The 14233-nt window shown below is 34.7% G+C and overlaps 1 protein-coding gene across 1 annotated transcript in view; it reads left to right on the top strand.

The window, feature by feature from the left end:
• Positions 1-14233, top strand: part of LOC107516217 (prolyl endopeptidase) — a 108160-nt gene that overhangs the window by 37282 nt on the left and 56645 nt on the right. Inside the window, exon 7 of the mRNA XM_016155745.2 lies at positions 7234-7339. Coding sequence (XP_016011231.2) covers positions 7234-7339 — 106 coding nt within the window. The remainder of the gene's footprint in view (positions 1-7233; positions 7340-14233) is intronic.

Raw genomic sequence — 14233 nt, 5'->3', positions numbered from 1 at the left:
AAAGACCTGGATGTGAGCAAAGCTAGAAAACGGTGCTGCTCTGTATACATAAAGCAGCTCCTGATGGGAGAGTTGCTTTTTGTAGCAGTAAGGCCGGATTTGCTCAGCAGTCACTTTTCTCACCTGTCCCCTCTAGTGCTCAGTAAGGGAGGAAAAAAAACAAACAATAGATTGTAGAATAGCTAAGCTTATCTGCCAGAGAAACAACCAGGTAGATTAGAAACACTAGTGGTTATATCATGTCAAGACCTACATTATTTATTTTACTTTGAATAGATTATCCTTTTCTAGAATTTTCTGTTATGTCTGTTTCTGGCATTCCAAGCAACATGTCATACAGTATTTAGGTTGATTCCTCCTCGCTCCCTCCCTCCCCCCCATTGCTTTCATACCACATTGTATTAGTAAAGCTAGGTAATTTGACTTAGTCATTGCCTTTTATAAATGTTTATGTTAATGCAATCACACATGTTTATGACTACCCTGTACTTCTGTTACTGACATCATCATCTATTTTTATTACAAACCCAGAAAGAGTCTCATAAAGGCAAAGCCATTATTGTAGGTGATCAGTTTGACATTTAAAAGTTTTTCTGAATTAAGTTTTACAAATATGCTTAATATTAAAGGAACATTGTTATGATTCACAGCTATTATGAAAAGAATTCAGAAGTGTCTGTGAAATAAAATTGATAAACTTTCCTGCTCTGAGAGGAACATGATTAACTTTCAAAGCCATTAAAATCCATTTTCAATCCTTTTGTTCATTTCCTGGATAATTTTAAGTTTTGCTGCTTTTTAGTATACTTTTTTATACACACAATTCTTTTATCATATAAAAGAAAATACTTTCCTCAGTTTGAAAAAGTGCGTATAGATTCAAATTATGAAAAAACTTTTTCTACCCTCTTCTTATTGGATTCTAAATTAAAATATATTTATATATAAAAGAAACTTCATGTCCATGAAGATTTGGTTATTGACATAAAACTGTAACTATGGAGTTCAGTAGCTCTAGTGTAAAATGACCATGCGTTTGATGGAAGTCCACATACTCTATGTATATATATATATATTGATTATATGTTCTGTCCCATCACTTTGAAAGACAAATAACTTTGTAGATAGTTAAATGATTGGGAGTTTAAAACATTAATAAGCCATCTTCTGTTAATTTTCTCTTACTAAGAGATGCATGAAGAAAAGCAGGCTTATTCAGGTCATTTGAAACCCCACCTGTTTTTATTATATATGCTTGAGATTGAGAATAGTCAAATTCATCTACTTTAAAGTTTTATATTACTAGCAATAATATATCATAATACAGGTTTCATGTAAAATACAAAGATCCTGTTCACCAGAGAAACTAAAATTATCAACATGTTACTATTTCACACTTCTGTAGATTCATATTTAAAAAGAGCCTAACTTGACACAGACTCTGGTCTGAATAGATTACTGTCACACCTACATGAGACATTAACTGAAGACATTTCATAAGACATTACTTGGGACTAGTTTCTCCTGAGGTGTGCTTTGGGTTCTGCCTGTATCTCTAAATTCTGTGGTTTTGTTGCTCCTGGGTTTGTAGGGGTTGTATTCTTCAATATGCTAAATTATATGAATTATGCGTTTTTTGGACCCAGCACATGTGAATCAGACAGAGTAAAGTAGAAAATACATATCCTATTTAAAAGTTCGAATGATGTCTACCAAGGGTTTCCTTGGTAAATATTACTATCTCAGTGTGTCATAATATAATATATACTATTAAAATTTCTCGGCGAATTAATGTGGCTTCTTTAATGAAAGTGTAAAGCCCAGTACCCCCATACCTAATGCTTTACCTATTGATAAATGCAAATGAGTATGGCAGCTGTTATTATTGGGTGCCCTCTTCATAAACAATATTTTGTGAACTGAAGTTTATACTGTTCCATGGAGGCCTGATGGGGCCCTTAGCTCTACTTCTTTTCCCTTTTCCTTTTATCTGGATTTCAGAAAAGTTGCTTTAATTTTCTAATTCTTTTAATTCTCACTTTTAACTGTGGTGAGATTCAGGTGTCCTCATCAACATAATTTTTGTCTTCTCCCCAGTGATTTCCAAAATTCATTTTTATAATTGCCTTGAAATATAATTTGAATGTGAGGCCATGGTTCACTATGTATTGAATTTTAGTGGAAGAAAGTGTTTTTCTAATCTGCATATTTTGAGGCAACAGCAACTTATATATGATTTTGAAATTTGAGGCCTCGAGCATTTGAAAATTCAGAGTTAGAGTTGTGTCAATTTAGCAGATTTGTTTAGTGGCTATGAAACATCTCTGGGTTGTGATGAAGAGAGTTGCAGTGAAAAGGCTGACTTAATTGGCATCCCAACAGTTTACATTGGGACTTCACCTTAGATTAAATAGAAACTGCTGTAACTATGTAGTCCAGCCAGAAATGCTGAGAAAAACTCATTAAATATGCTTGAAATAGCTGTCATCGAAGATTTGATGTGGTTTTTGCAATGAATTTTACTGCTTTATCTTTCTATTGGATGAGTCACTACAACTGAGTTAACCATCATTTATGAGTGATGTAGCATGACTTTAAGCACTAAGCTGTAAAGGTTCTGTCTTTATTTGAAGGCCAGAAAACAAAAGTGTGAAGTATTATTAATGAGGCTACTTTCCATTACATTTACTAAAATTATAATTGTGAAATTGCTGATGACATTTTTTATATAGAATGGTTTAAAAATAAGGTGGGACTAAAATTTTAGACATTGATTTATTAGCTATGTATATGAAAAGCTTAAAGAAAACATATAAAGACTAGAGATAGAATATATAACTCCCAAAGCAGTCAAAGAAGGGAAAGTTTTTAAGAAATTTTTATTAATACATTACAAAGAAGGAAGGAGAAGGGAAAAGCAAGCTGAATAGAATATTCAAAATTAAGAATGTGGAAGCCAGTACAACAATGAATGAAAACAGAATACAGATTCTTAGATTGGATTTTTAAAACTTAAGTCATATATTCATTGGCAAGAGACCCACTTAAAATATGACACGTGATTTTGAAATACATGAGGATGAGAAAGAGAAAAATTAATGTAAATCAAATTACATGAGATTTTCCAAAATTGATTGGTGATCTTTGAAAAGACTTTATAAGGATCCTAGAAAAAGATGAAGATAATTTACCCGAGTCATTCGATTTTATGTGTAATTTGTGACAAAAACTCATACAACAAAATATGATTCATTTTGGGAAAGGAGATTGCTTCAGAACTCAGGGGGAAAAGGTCACCAAGAAAGAGCAGCCAAATTAAAGAGGACTTTCTAGAATCCTTTATAAACTATAACTTACTTGGAATCCTACTTTTATTTCACAAGTGCAAACTACCTCTGTACTTTAAAATAACCTTTTCTGAGAAAGAGATGTTTAACTTATAACATCAATGTGTTTCCAAGTGTTTATAAACACTGGGCATTTTCGACATGCACAACCATTATGATTAATTTATACATCAAAAAAAAAAATCTGATTGACAAATAGTTGGTCCACCAAAATGAACCTGTAAGTAGTAAGTGGATGGACGTTTTTGGAGAGCTAGAATCTAATTCCTACAAATTTAAAAACTTGCTGCTGCTAGTAAGAAAAACCCTAAGTATTCCATACTCAAACACTCTTGTTTTGATGACACTGAGCTTGGTATCATCATCACATTGCACTGATATCAGGAATCATAGTATTTGAACTTCATAAGGGCAGTGCAACAAGTCACAGTGAATACTATGTTTGACAGTTTTACCTCTACATAAAAGAAAATAAGCATGTCCCAAAGGCTGCAGGTAGCTCATAGAAGTATTACTGGAACAGGAAACAAACAGTAAAAATATCCTACTACGCAATGAGACAGAAGGAACTATATCATTGTTAAGTTTTTTATTAATCATAGGTATTATCTTTTTTATTAGTCCTATGTTAATTACACTGTTAATTCTTACATCAACATATTTTAAGTATATACAGTAATATACCCTAAAAGTGTAATTGTCCAATAAAGAACTAAAAATGAGTTTTAAAAATACACACACACACACACACACACAATGACAGATTTCCAGGCCATGACGTGTAACTGGTACTGGGATGGCCCCCCTGCCATAAACAACTAGAAAACCAGGCAAATAGATAAAGCGACTATTTGCTGATATTGGTCAGCAGGCATCATGGGACTTTCATCTGTGAGAGACAGGTGCTATGATTATCCCAGCTTTCTGCCTGGAAGTATTTTATAAACTCTGGCACAAGAAGGGGAAGCCCACAGAGTATTGCAGTCTCACTGAACTTAGGATCCAAATACTGGAATTTAGAAAGACTGAAGCCACTGGAATTAGTAGACAGAGTACCAAAGGAGAGTACTACCCACTAAGGGTCCCAGAAATCTGCTTTGGTATTCCATTGTGTCTCTAGCTGACTATTAAGCGATGCATGCATAAGACTGTGATTCAAGCTAAGAAAAACTACCAGTGAGTTGTAAGCTGACAACTAGCAGAAGTTTAACAAGCCTGGGAGACTTTCGCGCTCTGACCAAAGTGGAAAGACCTTGTAAACATGCCAGATAGTCAGCAGAGATCCCAGAGAAGCCATGCTTTAGCAGTAGGGCTATAGACCTCACTCAGCAGTGCTTGAAAACAGGCCTTGAAAGGATCAAGCTGATCCACTAGCAAATTAACTGCCTCAGAACATTTAAAGGAAAAGCAAATAATCATCATTGTCATCATCATCACCAAATATTCAGAATCCAATAAAAATATTATTATATGTGTAAAGAAGCAGAAAAATATACTTATAACCAGGAGGAAAATTAGTCAATAAAACGGATCCAGAAATGATAGGTAGTAGAATAAGCCAACAAGAACTTTTTAAAAGCTGTTATAAAAATAATTTTTAAAGGATTTTTTTTTTAAATGTTAGGGTAATGAACTAAGAAATAGAAAATATAAAAATGAAGCAAATACTCTTCTAGAGGTGAGAAAAATACCTGAACAGAAAAATTCTCTGCATGGGCTTCACAGCAGTTTAGATACTTAAAGAAAATATCAGTGAATTTGAAGACAGGAAAATGGAAAGTAAATCATCAAGAAAAAACAAACAAAAATGAACATAGCCCTATTGACCTATAGGACAGTACCAAGTGATCCAATATTTTGTATTTGAAGTCCTATGTTAGGGATAAGGGGACACAAAAATATATATGAGGGGAAAATGGCCAAAAATGTTATGAGTTTGATAAAATAGACAAACCCACAGGTCCAAGACAACAAATCTCAAGCAGGTTACTATAGCAAGACCATTATAATCAATTTTCAGAAAACCAAAGGTAATACAATCTTAAAAGCAGCTTGAGAAGAACATACACATTACATATAAGGAGAAAAAGATAAATGACTTCTTATCTGAAGCAATGCACATCAGAAGACAGTGGAAAGACCCTTTCTTAATGAGCTGTCATATTGAAAACTACAGCCTCTCCCTACACATCCTGCCTCCCTTACCTAGCCAGGCCTGTTCATGTCCTGCATGGCATTTATTCTATAATATACAGAACTGCATATTTATGTGTTTGTCTCCTCCAATAGAATATAATGTTTTTCCTGATTTGTTGACTGATACATCTTTAACACCTAGAAAAATGATTTGAACTTAATAGCTCCTCGGCAAATATGTATTGAGTGAACCAATGAACAAATTACAGTTGTCGTTAAGTGTGTTAGTATTTTCCAGAGAAATAAAACCGACAGACTATGGGAATATGTAGAGAAGAGAAAGGCTTATTTTTAAGGAATTGGCTAACATGATTGTGGACCCTTGACAAATCCAAAGTCTGCAGGGTAGGCTGTTAGGCTGGAAACCCAGGGAAGAGTTAGAGTCCATCTCCTGGCAGAATTCCTTCTTGTTTGGGGAGGTCAGTCTTTTACGATTAAGGCCTTCAACCAGTTGAATGAGATTCACTCATATGACAGAGGGTAATCACCTTTACTCAAAAAGTCCGCCAACTTATCCAAAAAAAAGAAAAAAATGCCTTCACAGAACCTTCCAGAATAATATTTTGCCAAATATCTGAGTACTGTGGCCTAGCCAAATTGACACATTAAATTAACCATCATAGTAGGATGTGAAAAAATAGCAACTGTTATACGCTGCTGAAATGTAAGGGTATAAGCTGGTAAGCCTCTTAATTTGGCAATATCTAATAAAATTGAATGCATATCCTACCAGTGAGCAATTTTACTTCCTGTTATATAGAAACATTTATGTTAGACCACACTTACATAAGGAAAATACTTATCTAAGCCCACAAATAAACATGTTCAAGAATTTTTCTAAAGTGTTGCTTGTAATAGGAAGAAAATGGAAATAATCTAAACATCTATTGGTGGGGAAATAGATCTGTTAGTTATGGTATATTCTTAGGTTGGAATACTGTACAGCAGTTAAAACAAATGTACATATATTAACATGGATTAATTTTTAAAATTATGTTGAATGAAAATTAGTTGCAAAGGGATATGTATAGCTCGAATGCCACTTATATTAATTTTAACAACTCAAAACCATAATGCATTTATTGTTTGTTGCATACGTTTTTTATCAAGATTATTTTTGCTCCATAAGATTCTCCTGTTTAATACTATAAAAGAAATCCACAGAAGCATAAGCCCTTGTTCCGTGACAGCTTGTGGTAAAGATGACTAGAGATATGTATAAAGGGCTGTTCAATAGAGAGTCGTCAGTGCGACCAGTGTGAACCGTAAATGTACCTCTTTGCATCCATGCCCATGTTGCTTCATTCTTCCTCTTTTAGAACAACTTGTAAAATAATCTGTGATGAAGCGTCGAAGTCAGGGATATTAATATTCAAAATGACAGATTAGGTGTATTTTCAGTTAAAGAATAAACCGAATGTAAATAAAAATCACATTGAGTCATTATGACATTGTTACATCTATTGATAAATACTACTTAAATATTTCACTATGTTTTGTAAAACTGTAAGAGTGAATTAAGTTAAAATTGATGATCACCTTTATTTATGGTAACTTCTCTATCCATTCATAAGTTTGGGGTAAACTTACTGCCTTTGAAGTTAACCTTTATTTTTTACTTAATTTAACAATGCTCTCACAAAAAATATATTCTAATCAGCTCCTTGCACTATCTTTATTTCCTCACTAGTTGTCTGATGATGGTCGCTATGTTTTGTTATCAATAAGGGAGGGATGTGATCCAGTAAACCGACTCTGGTACTGTGACTTACAGCAGGAATCCAATGGCATCACTGGTAAGTAATCTTTCAAACACAGATAATTATTCCAGAAAGCTCCATTAAAAAGCAATTATTTTGGTCTTCTAATTGATTTCCCAGGAAACCTTCTTCTCTTTAACCACATCATCTCAGTTCATCTGATTTTTTTATTCCCATATTATTCCATAAAATGAAGAAAAATTGACTGAAGTTACTTGTTGACTTTAGCATTTTCTCTGTAGATTAAGGTTAGCCATGTGTTTTGCATATGGATGTGAGAATATCCTGTGAGTATTATAGATGAAGAGGGTTGAGGAGAAGCTGTCCCTTTGGTCTGTAAAACATTATAACTGTCTAGATGTAATGGTGTGGTGCTTGCTTCAGCAGCTCATATACTAGATGTAGGGGTATGAATAGTCACAGGCAAGATATAGGAGAGAATTTACCGGGTTAACAGGAAATCGTAACACAGATACTCAGTACTGAGCCTTATGCACAGTAACAGCCTGATAATCCTTCATGAAGTCTCATATGTCATGGGAATAAGCGTAGAACCAGCAGTTGCAAATTCTAGAGATGGCTCATTTCAAATGTTGTTCTCTTCCAATATCTATAACATATCAGCGCCACCATCAGCACTAAAGCTTTTCAACTGCAAGATTTACTATGCTGAAAATTCCCAGACCCCAAAACTCTATCAGAGATATGCTGGTACCCAGATAAAGACAATAAACTAATTACACCATTGTTCTGGTTAATGTAAAATAAATATATTTTAGAGATAGTGACACAGATTTTGAAACTATACAATATTGAGTGCATTTCTAATTATTAATTAAATTACCTCATTTTTGTTATCTCATCTGTATTACGTTGTGATAAGAAAATATATAAATATATTTTTATTACTGATTGGGCATTGCATCATTTTTAAACTCCTCTAAGATCTACATCTTAATATTCTTAGATACTACAGAACACCATTTACACATACTGCAGGATGACGTTAACAACTTTATTCTAGTGCTAAATATATATCTATTTAATAAAGAAACATTATTTTTCTGTTTAAGCTGAAGATACACTCATTTTGATCTCAAGAAAATTCCATCAATCACATCAGTTTTCACATTCTCTTATAGGAGCAATCCACCACCCAAGAATTGTTCACTTGAGTTGCAATTCCAGATCTACATAGAACTGACCTCTGAATATCAAATCTGAAAGAAACAGTGACACCCATTAATGTGCCGTTGTGCTATACAATATTTTTGTGCAAGTCTAAGATGGTGGAAGGAACTTTGCCTTTCTCCAATTTATTATAAATGCTAGTGACAGTGTTCTTCCTCCGGAGAATACTGGTTTCGTTTTTCTATTTTTAACTTGATTTTTATATCTTTAAATTATTAGATAGGCTTGTTATTAAACAATATAAGTTAACAAATTAAAAACCCAAATTGCTTAATTTTCTCCAGATACAAAGAAGAAAATTTCATTCACATATTCGTATACCAAACTGCTATTTGTTGTGTTCACTTTAATAATAGATAATGATACTTTAAATGACACAGGTGCTAGTCGAACTTGAGGAAACCCTGTTTTCTTCCTGACCTCTTGGTCTTTGTCTTTTTTTTTTTTTTACCTTATATACTTGTATCCAATTTATCATTGCAAACATTAGTGAGGAGTGAGAGAAGAGAGTGTGATACCTACAAGTTGGGATTCTAGAAGGAAGGCAGGCATAGGCACAATAGGCCCTCATAAACAAAACTAAACAGTGCAGCCATGGATGAACATGAAGAATAAAGGGATGAATCTAAGAAACCCTAAATGGCTGTGATGTGTTGAGATTAGAAGACCTTGTTTACAAAATAAGCCAGGTCCTGGCCTACCCTCCTAACTTCATCTTTCCTTGAGTTATTTGACCTTTGTCATCTTTGCTTTCTAGATGGTTTTTGTGCAGCTTAAGTGATGAGCCCAGTGTAGAGTAAGGACTCCATAAATGTTAGCAATTGTTATTTTCCAAATCGTTCCCTTTTTTAATTCTTTCGGGGAATTTAACATTATTTTGTCATGATCTGAACAACAGTTCAGCTGTATGTTTGACTAGGACTGTGTGTAAATATATAAATTGATTTGGGATTAGATCTCAGAGTCATATAGGAACTGTATATTTCTTGTTAAAGTTATTCTTCAGTATCATATGTTTGTGCGATATTAATGGTTTGTGAAAGTTGCCTGTCAAGGTTTAACCAGAGAAGCAGAACCAGAAGGAGATATATAGACCAAGAGCTTTATTGCAGTGAATGGGCTTACTTGATTGTGGGGCTGGCTAGGTGAGTCTGAAGTCAGTAGGGAAGGTTATCAAGAAGGGCAGGCTGAAGCTGCTGTCGTCCACAGGTGTTGTTTCTTCTTCAGGGAAGAAGGCTTTTCGGCTGATGAAATCAGGCCCACACAGATCATCTAGGATAATTCTTTCTTACTGAAAGTCAACTAATTATGCTCTTTAATCACACCTTCAGAATACCTTCACAGCAACACCTAGATTAGTTTAGTTAGTGTTTGATTATCAGGGGACATTAGCTTAGCCAAGTTGACATGTAAAGACAATCAGTGAGCTCATGGAAAACCACATGGAGGGGAATAGAGCAAATAAGTCTTAACAATACTAATCTGATTTCATTTTTTAGTAAAGTTACTAAATGAACCAGTGTTTGGAATTCATTGAGGCATTTAGAAAAGAATGTAATAACTTGTAGACAAGAAATCAGAATTTGAAGTGAATAATAGGGTTGGTAGATCCAAAGCTATTGAGGTGCATACTGATGGATTAGAATCACTTGGTGAGAGCTCTCTGGTGATAGCTGCTAAATTCTGGGTGTAGCACTGAGCCTGTCGTCTTTTTTAAATCACTGCTTTATTAGCATTAAATTTGTGAATAACAAACCTCAGAATAGTTATTCTTTTGAATGGCAGTCCTGGGATTCTGGGAACTCTTGACAGTTGTAGTGATTGACCAGTCCTAAAAAGATGAAATGGTATCAGTTTCCACCCTTTGGTTCAAAAACCAATTGTGTAGAACAGGATTTGAGAGATTTGGGTTTGGGGCATTTTGTTCATTTGTTTGTTTGTTTTTTAATTGATATCCGGTTCATTACCAAAAGGGGAATTACCAGCATTTTTCTACCATTTCTGTCATCATCGTCTCCTAAGAAAACCTTCCTACTTTGTGCTCTTTGAAATGAAAAGCACAGAAAGCACAAAAAAAGTGACCAATGGCTATTTAATATCATAGTAAAAACAGCATGTAGAGAAAATAAACTACATCAAATAGGGTGGAAAAAAACTTAAAATCTTGTGATTAGTTAAAAGCATTCGCTACAATACTGGATTCCTTTGTTATTGACATTTATCATGTAAATTTGAATTTCCGGTCTCTGACTTTCTGACCATCTTCCTACTTGCTGCTCCTGGAGCAGGATCTCCTGTTACACCTTTTGCTTCTCTTTGTAAAAACCCCATTTTTGCCATTTATATTTGTATGTTTGTTACATGTTTAAACACGTTTGTTACAGATTATAGCCTTTCCACAGGAACTGCAGTTGAGGCCAATGGCTACTCCTTTCTTTACCTTTCTGAGCAGGTAATTCCCCTGACTCACCTCATTTGTCACTGTGTACAAACAACACTAGGCCTATCACCTGGGCTTTAGAAGTTATAATTTTCCAATTCTTCAAAATTGCTAAGCAGGTCCCCTCTAAAGAATCTTGCACCTGCTTCTGTGCTGGAAGACATATTCTGAGTTGCTCCTTTTTCTCTGAGGAAGAGGAATTTCTGCTCCTTTTCCTTGTTCCGACTTATATTTTTCTTCATACAAAAACACTTTGTGTAAAGATTTGTGAGCTGTGTGGGTTCAGGTACCTTGTCTGTCTTGCTTTCTGTGGAGTCCCCAGTACCTACTACAGTGCCTGACAGATGACAAACATTTTCTTGACCATACTAGTCAGGCTCCTCTGAGCCCTCTTCTCCACAAGGCCTTAGCCTTGGTTCCTCGCTGCCCTGCCCTGCCCCACTGCTGGGCCTGCATAGCCCTCTTAAAGCAAGAGTCCCACTACATCAGCTTAGAGAGAATCCCCCGCCCTTGATATCTGATCAGATTCCTTACCACCCCTGCAAACTCCCATCTCCCTCGTGATAATCGGATTACCTTGGCATGCCTTCACCAGGAGTCCTGTTATGTCAGTTTAGCAAGAGTCCCTCTACCCTGATGCCTCCTCTTAGCAATTTTCCATCCACTAACACCCCATTTTGCTCATTAGTTATAAATCCCCAGTTGTCTTCTCTGTATTTGGAGCAAAGCCCTCTCTCTCTCTCTTACAGCAATAGTCACCTATTGCATTAGTCTTGAATAAAGTCTTTACCATTTTCACAAGTGTCAGAATAATAGTTACGTTAACACAGACTCCTAGTAGGTAGCACCAGCTTGTCCTGAATGACTTCACTTTCCTCTTTAGGGATCCTTGTTCTCAGGTGGCCCTGATTTATAAGTATACATGCTGCATCAGTGACTGTTAATTTTCTTATGAGAATTTTGAATCTTTACCTTTTGGGCCTGCTAATTTTTTTTTTTTTTTTAGTTAAACTTTGTCCTTTATTAAAGTCTAAGGATGATGAATAGGTTTTCCAGTCCTGTATATTGTACGGGCAGGGGATTTCTGTTTTCTTTTTCTCTATTCCTTGTTTAAAATGAAAGGTGAAGAAGTATCCTATTGCTTAGGACTCCAGACTGGCATGACATTTTATTAGTTTTGCAACAGAAAAGGCAGCTGAGTCTTGATTCCTGTGATTCTTAATGTGATTCATGCTTGCAGATAAGTTGAAATTATTCATCCTGAATCTTACAAGAAAATGATTTGTGTTTGTGTTTTCTTAGTTATATTTTCTGTACTTTTCTAAATCAAGACTGTTTCTTTTGAATTATATGTATATTTTAATAGTTATATATTATATGTAAATAAATACATATGGTACATGTAATATATATCTACTTTGTTTCTTAAATTTGTTGTAAATAACCTATTTTAAATACATGTATAAAGTTGCTTTATATAGACTAAATTTAGAACAAATTTCTACTTATGTTCTACATTATGGTTAATTATCAGGGCTTAGACCTCTTTTCTTTCAAATATATGGACTTTTAAAAATTTCATGAAAATTTAATTTATACCCTAAAAATGTAAGTGATGGTTTTCAACACACTTTTATAACATATTTAACTTAGTGTGATACAGTTCCGAATTTTTTTTTCTTTTGAAAAAGTGGAAGAGACTGCTTACTAACTTCTTTAACATTTAAATTGGTTACTTCTGTTGTTTTTATCAACAACTGTCTGTAAGACTCAGTCTTAAGTGCAGGTTTATGTAAATGTCACATTTAGTTATGAAGCAGACATGTATTGATGCCCCGCTCTAGGCTGTCATCCGTGCCCACAGAGTGCTCCCTGCCCACTGGACAGTAGCTATGAGGTCGCCAGTGCCCCATTTCAGGGTGGATCAATGAGCCTGTGACCAAGCACACATCAGAGTTAGGACATCTCCGGAAGTAGAAAACTAAACTCCGTCTCCTCTCTTCTTTCTTTTGTTTGTTCCCTTTTCCCTTTGGTTTTTTCATTTCTCTATAGAAGTAATATCAGCAGCAAAAAGGACACTTACCATTTGGCCATATTCTGAATAAATTTAAAATTATATCAGAGGTTTTTAAATAGAATCTTTAGGAAGCAATTGGCAGGTGAAAAGAACTGCATATAACCAAAATCCTTGTTAGTAGTATCACACCTGTATGCTTCAGAACAGCCACACTTAAGCCAGAAGTAGTCTCTGCTTATGTCACAGCACTTATGAAGCTTTTTGGTAGAAAAGGTGGATGATGCAAACATATTAATTTTTGTGAGCAAATATCAGCTTATCCTGTATTTCATCCAGACTTTCACTAACCTGCCTCTCCCCTTTTTCCTTTTTTTTTTTTTGCTGAAAGTTCGATCATTTTAGATTGGTAAGATTTCAGTGCTCACCGTGTCCTTGTTTTAATGCTTTCACGTCATTAATGAGAATTAGCTTTTTTCTGCATAAGACATTAATCTACACATAACAATAAAAGGAAGCTTGGTGTTTGTCATTTAGCCATCTCTGGCTAACACAAGGCAGATGACCTCTTGTTTTTAGGTAGGTAGCTGAGACAATATCGACTCCATGGTTCACGCCCAGTGGAACTGGGCATCTTTTGGCAGTAGAGTGGAAATAAGGAAATAAACATTTCAGAAGCTTCAAATAAATGATTTGTCCAAAGTTTAGCAAAGCCATCTGAGCATTAAAAGCCAGACTAACAGGGGAAGAGGACTTTTGTGACAGGCAGGAGTTATTAGAAAACAGTGTGTGTCTCAGAGTGGGACTGCCAAAAAAAAAAAAAAAAAAAAAAAAGTTGGAACATCAAGAGGCCGTATAAAAATAAGAAGGAAAACATGAATTTTAGAGTAAAATAAGTAATAATGATAAAATTCATACTTTTACTAATTTTAAAACGTGATTATAAGGGCTTCTAGGAAAATAATTGTGTTGCTGTGAGATATAAATTTGATTTTAAAAGTTCACTGTGAACAAATCATGCTGTTCAGAGGCCATATTTAGCTTATTTTTGTTGTTCAAAGAATTCTGGCATCATTTGGAATAATAGTAAATATTGTTTATTTAGCATTTACGTATGCCAGATTCTGAGCTACAAATGTAGATATTTCATTCAGTCTTAAAGCCTTTGAAGAGGACATATTGTTATTCATAGGAAACAGGTTGGTGAAGCCAGTTAGCTCTCCTGATGCCATTTAGAAATTCAGACCCATGTCAGTTGAATGGCCAAACTGAGTTCTGACCATCA

Source organism: Rousettus aegyptiacus, unplaced genomic scaffold, assembly GCF_014176215.1.
Source record: "Rousettus aegyptiacus isolate mRouAeg1 unplaced genomic scaffold, mRouAeg1.p scaffold_m13_p_1, whole genome shotgun sequence".
In the NCBI taxonomy this organism is placed as follows: Eukaryota; Metazoa; Chordata; class Mammalia; order Chiroptera; family Pteropodidae; genus Rousettus; species Rousettus aegyptiacus.
This window is presented reverse-complemented; position numbering and strand designations above follow the sequence as displayed.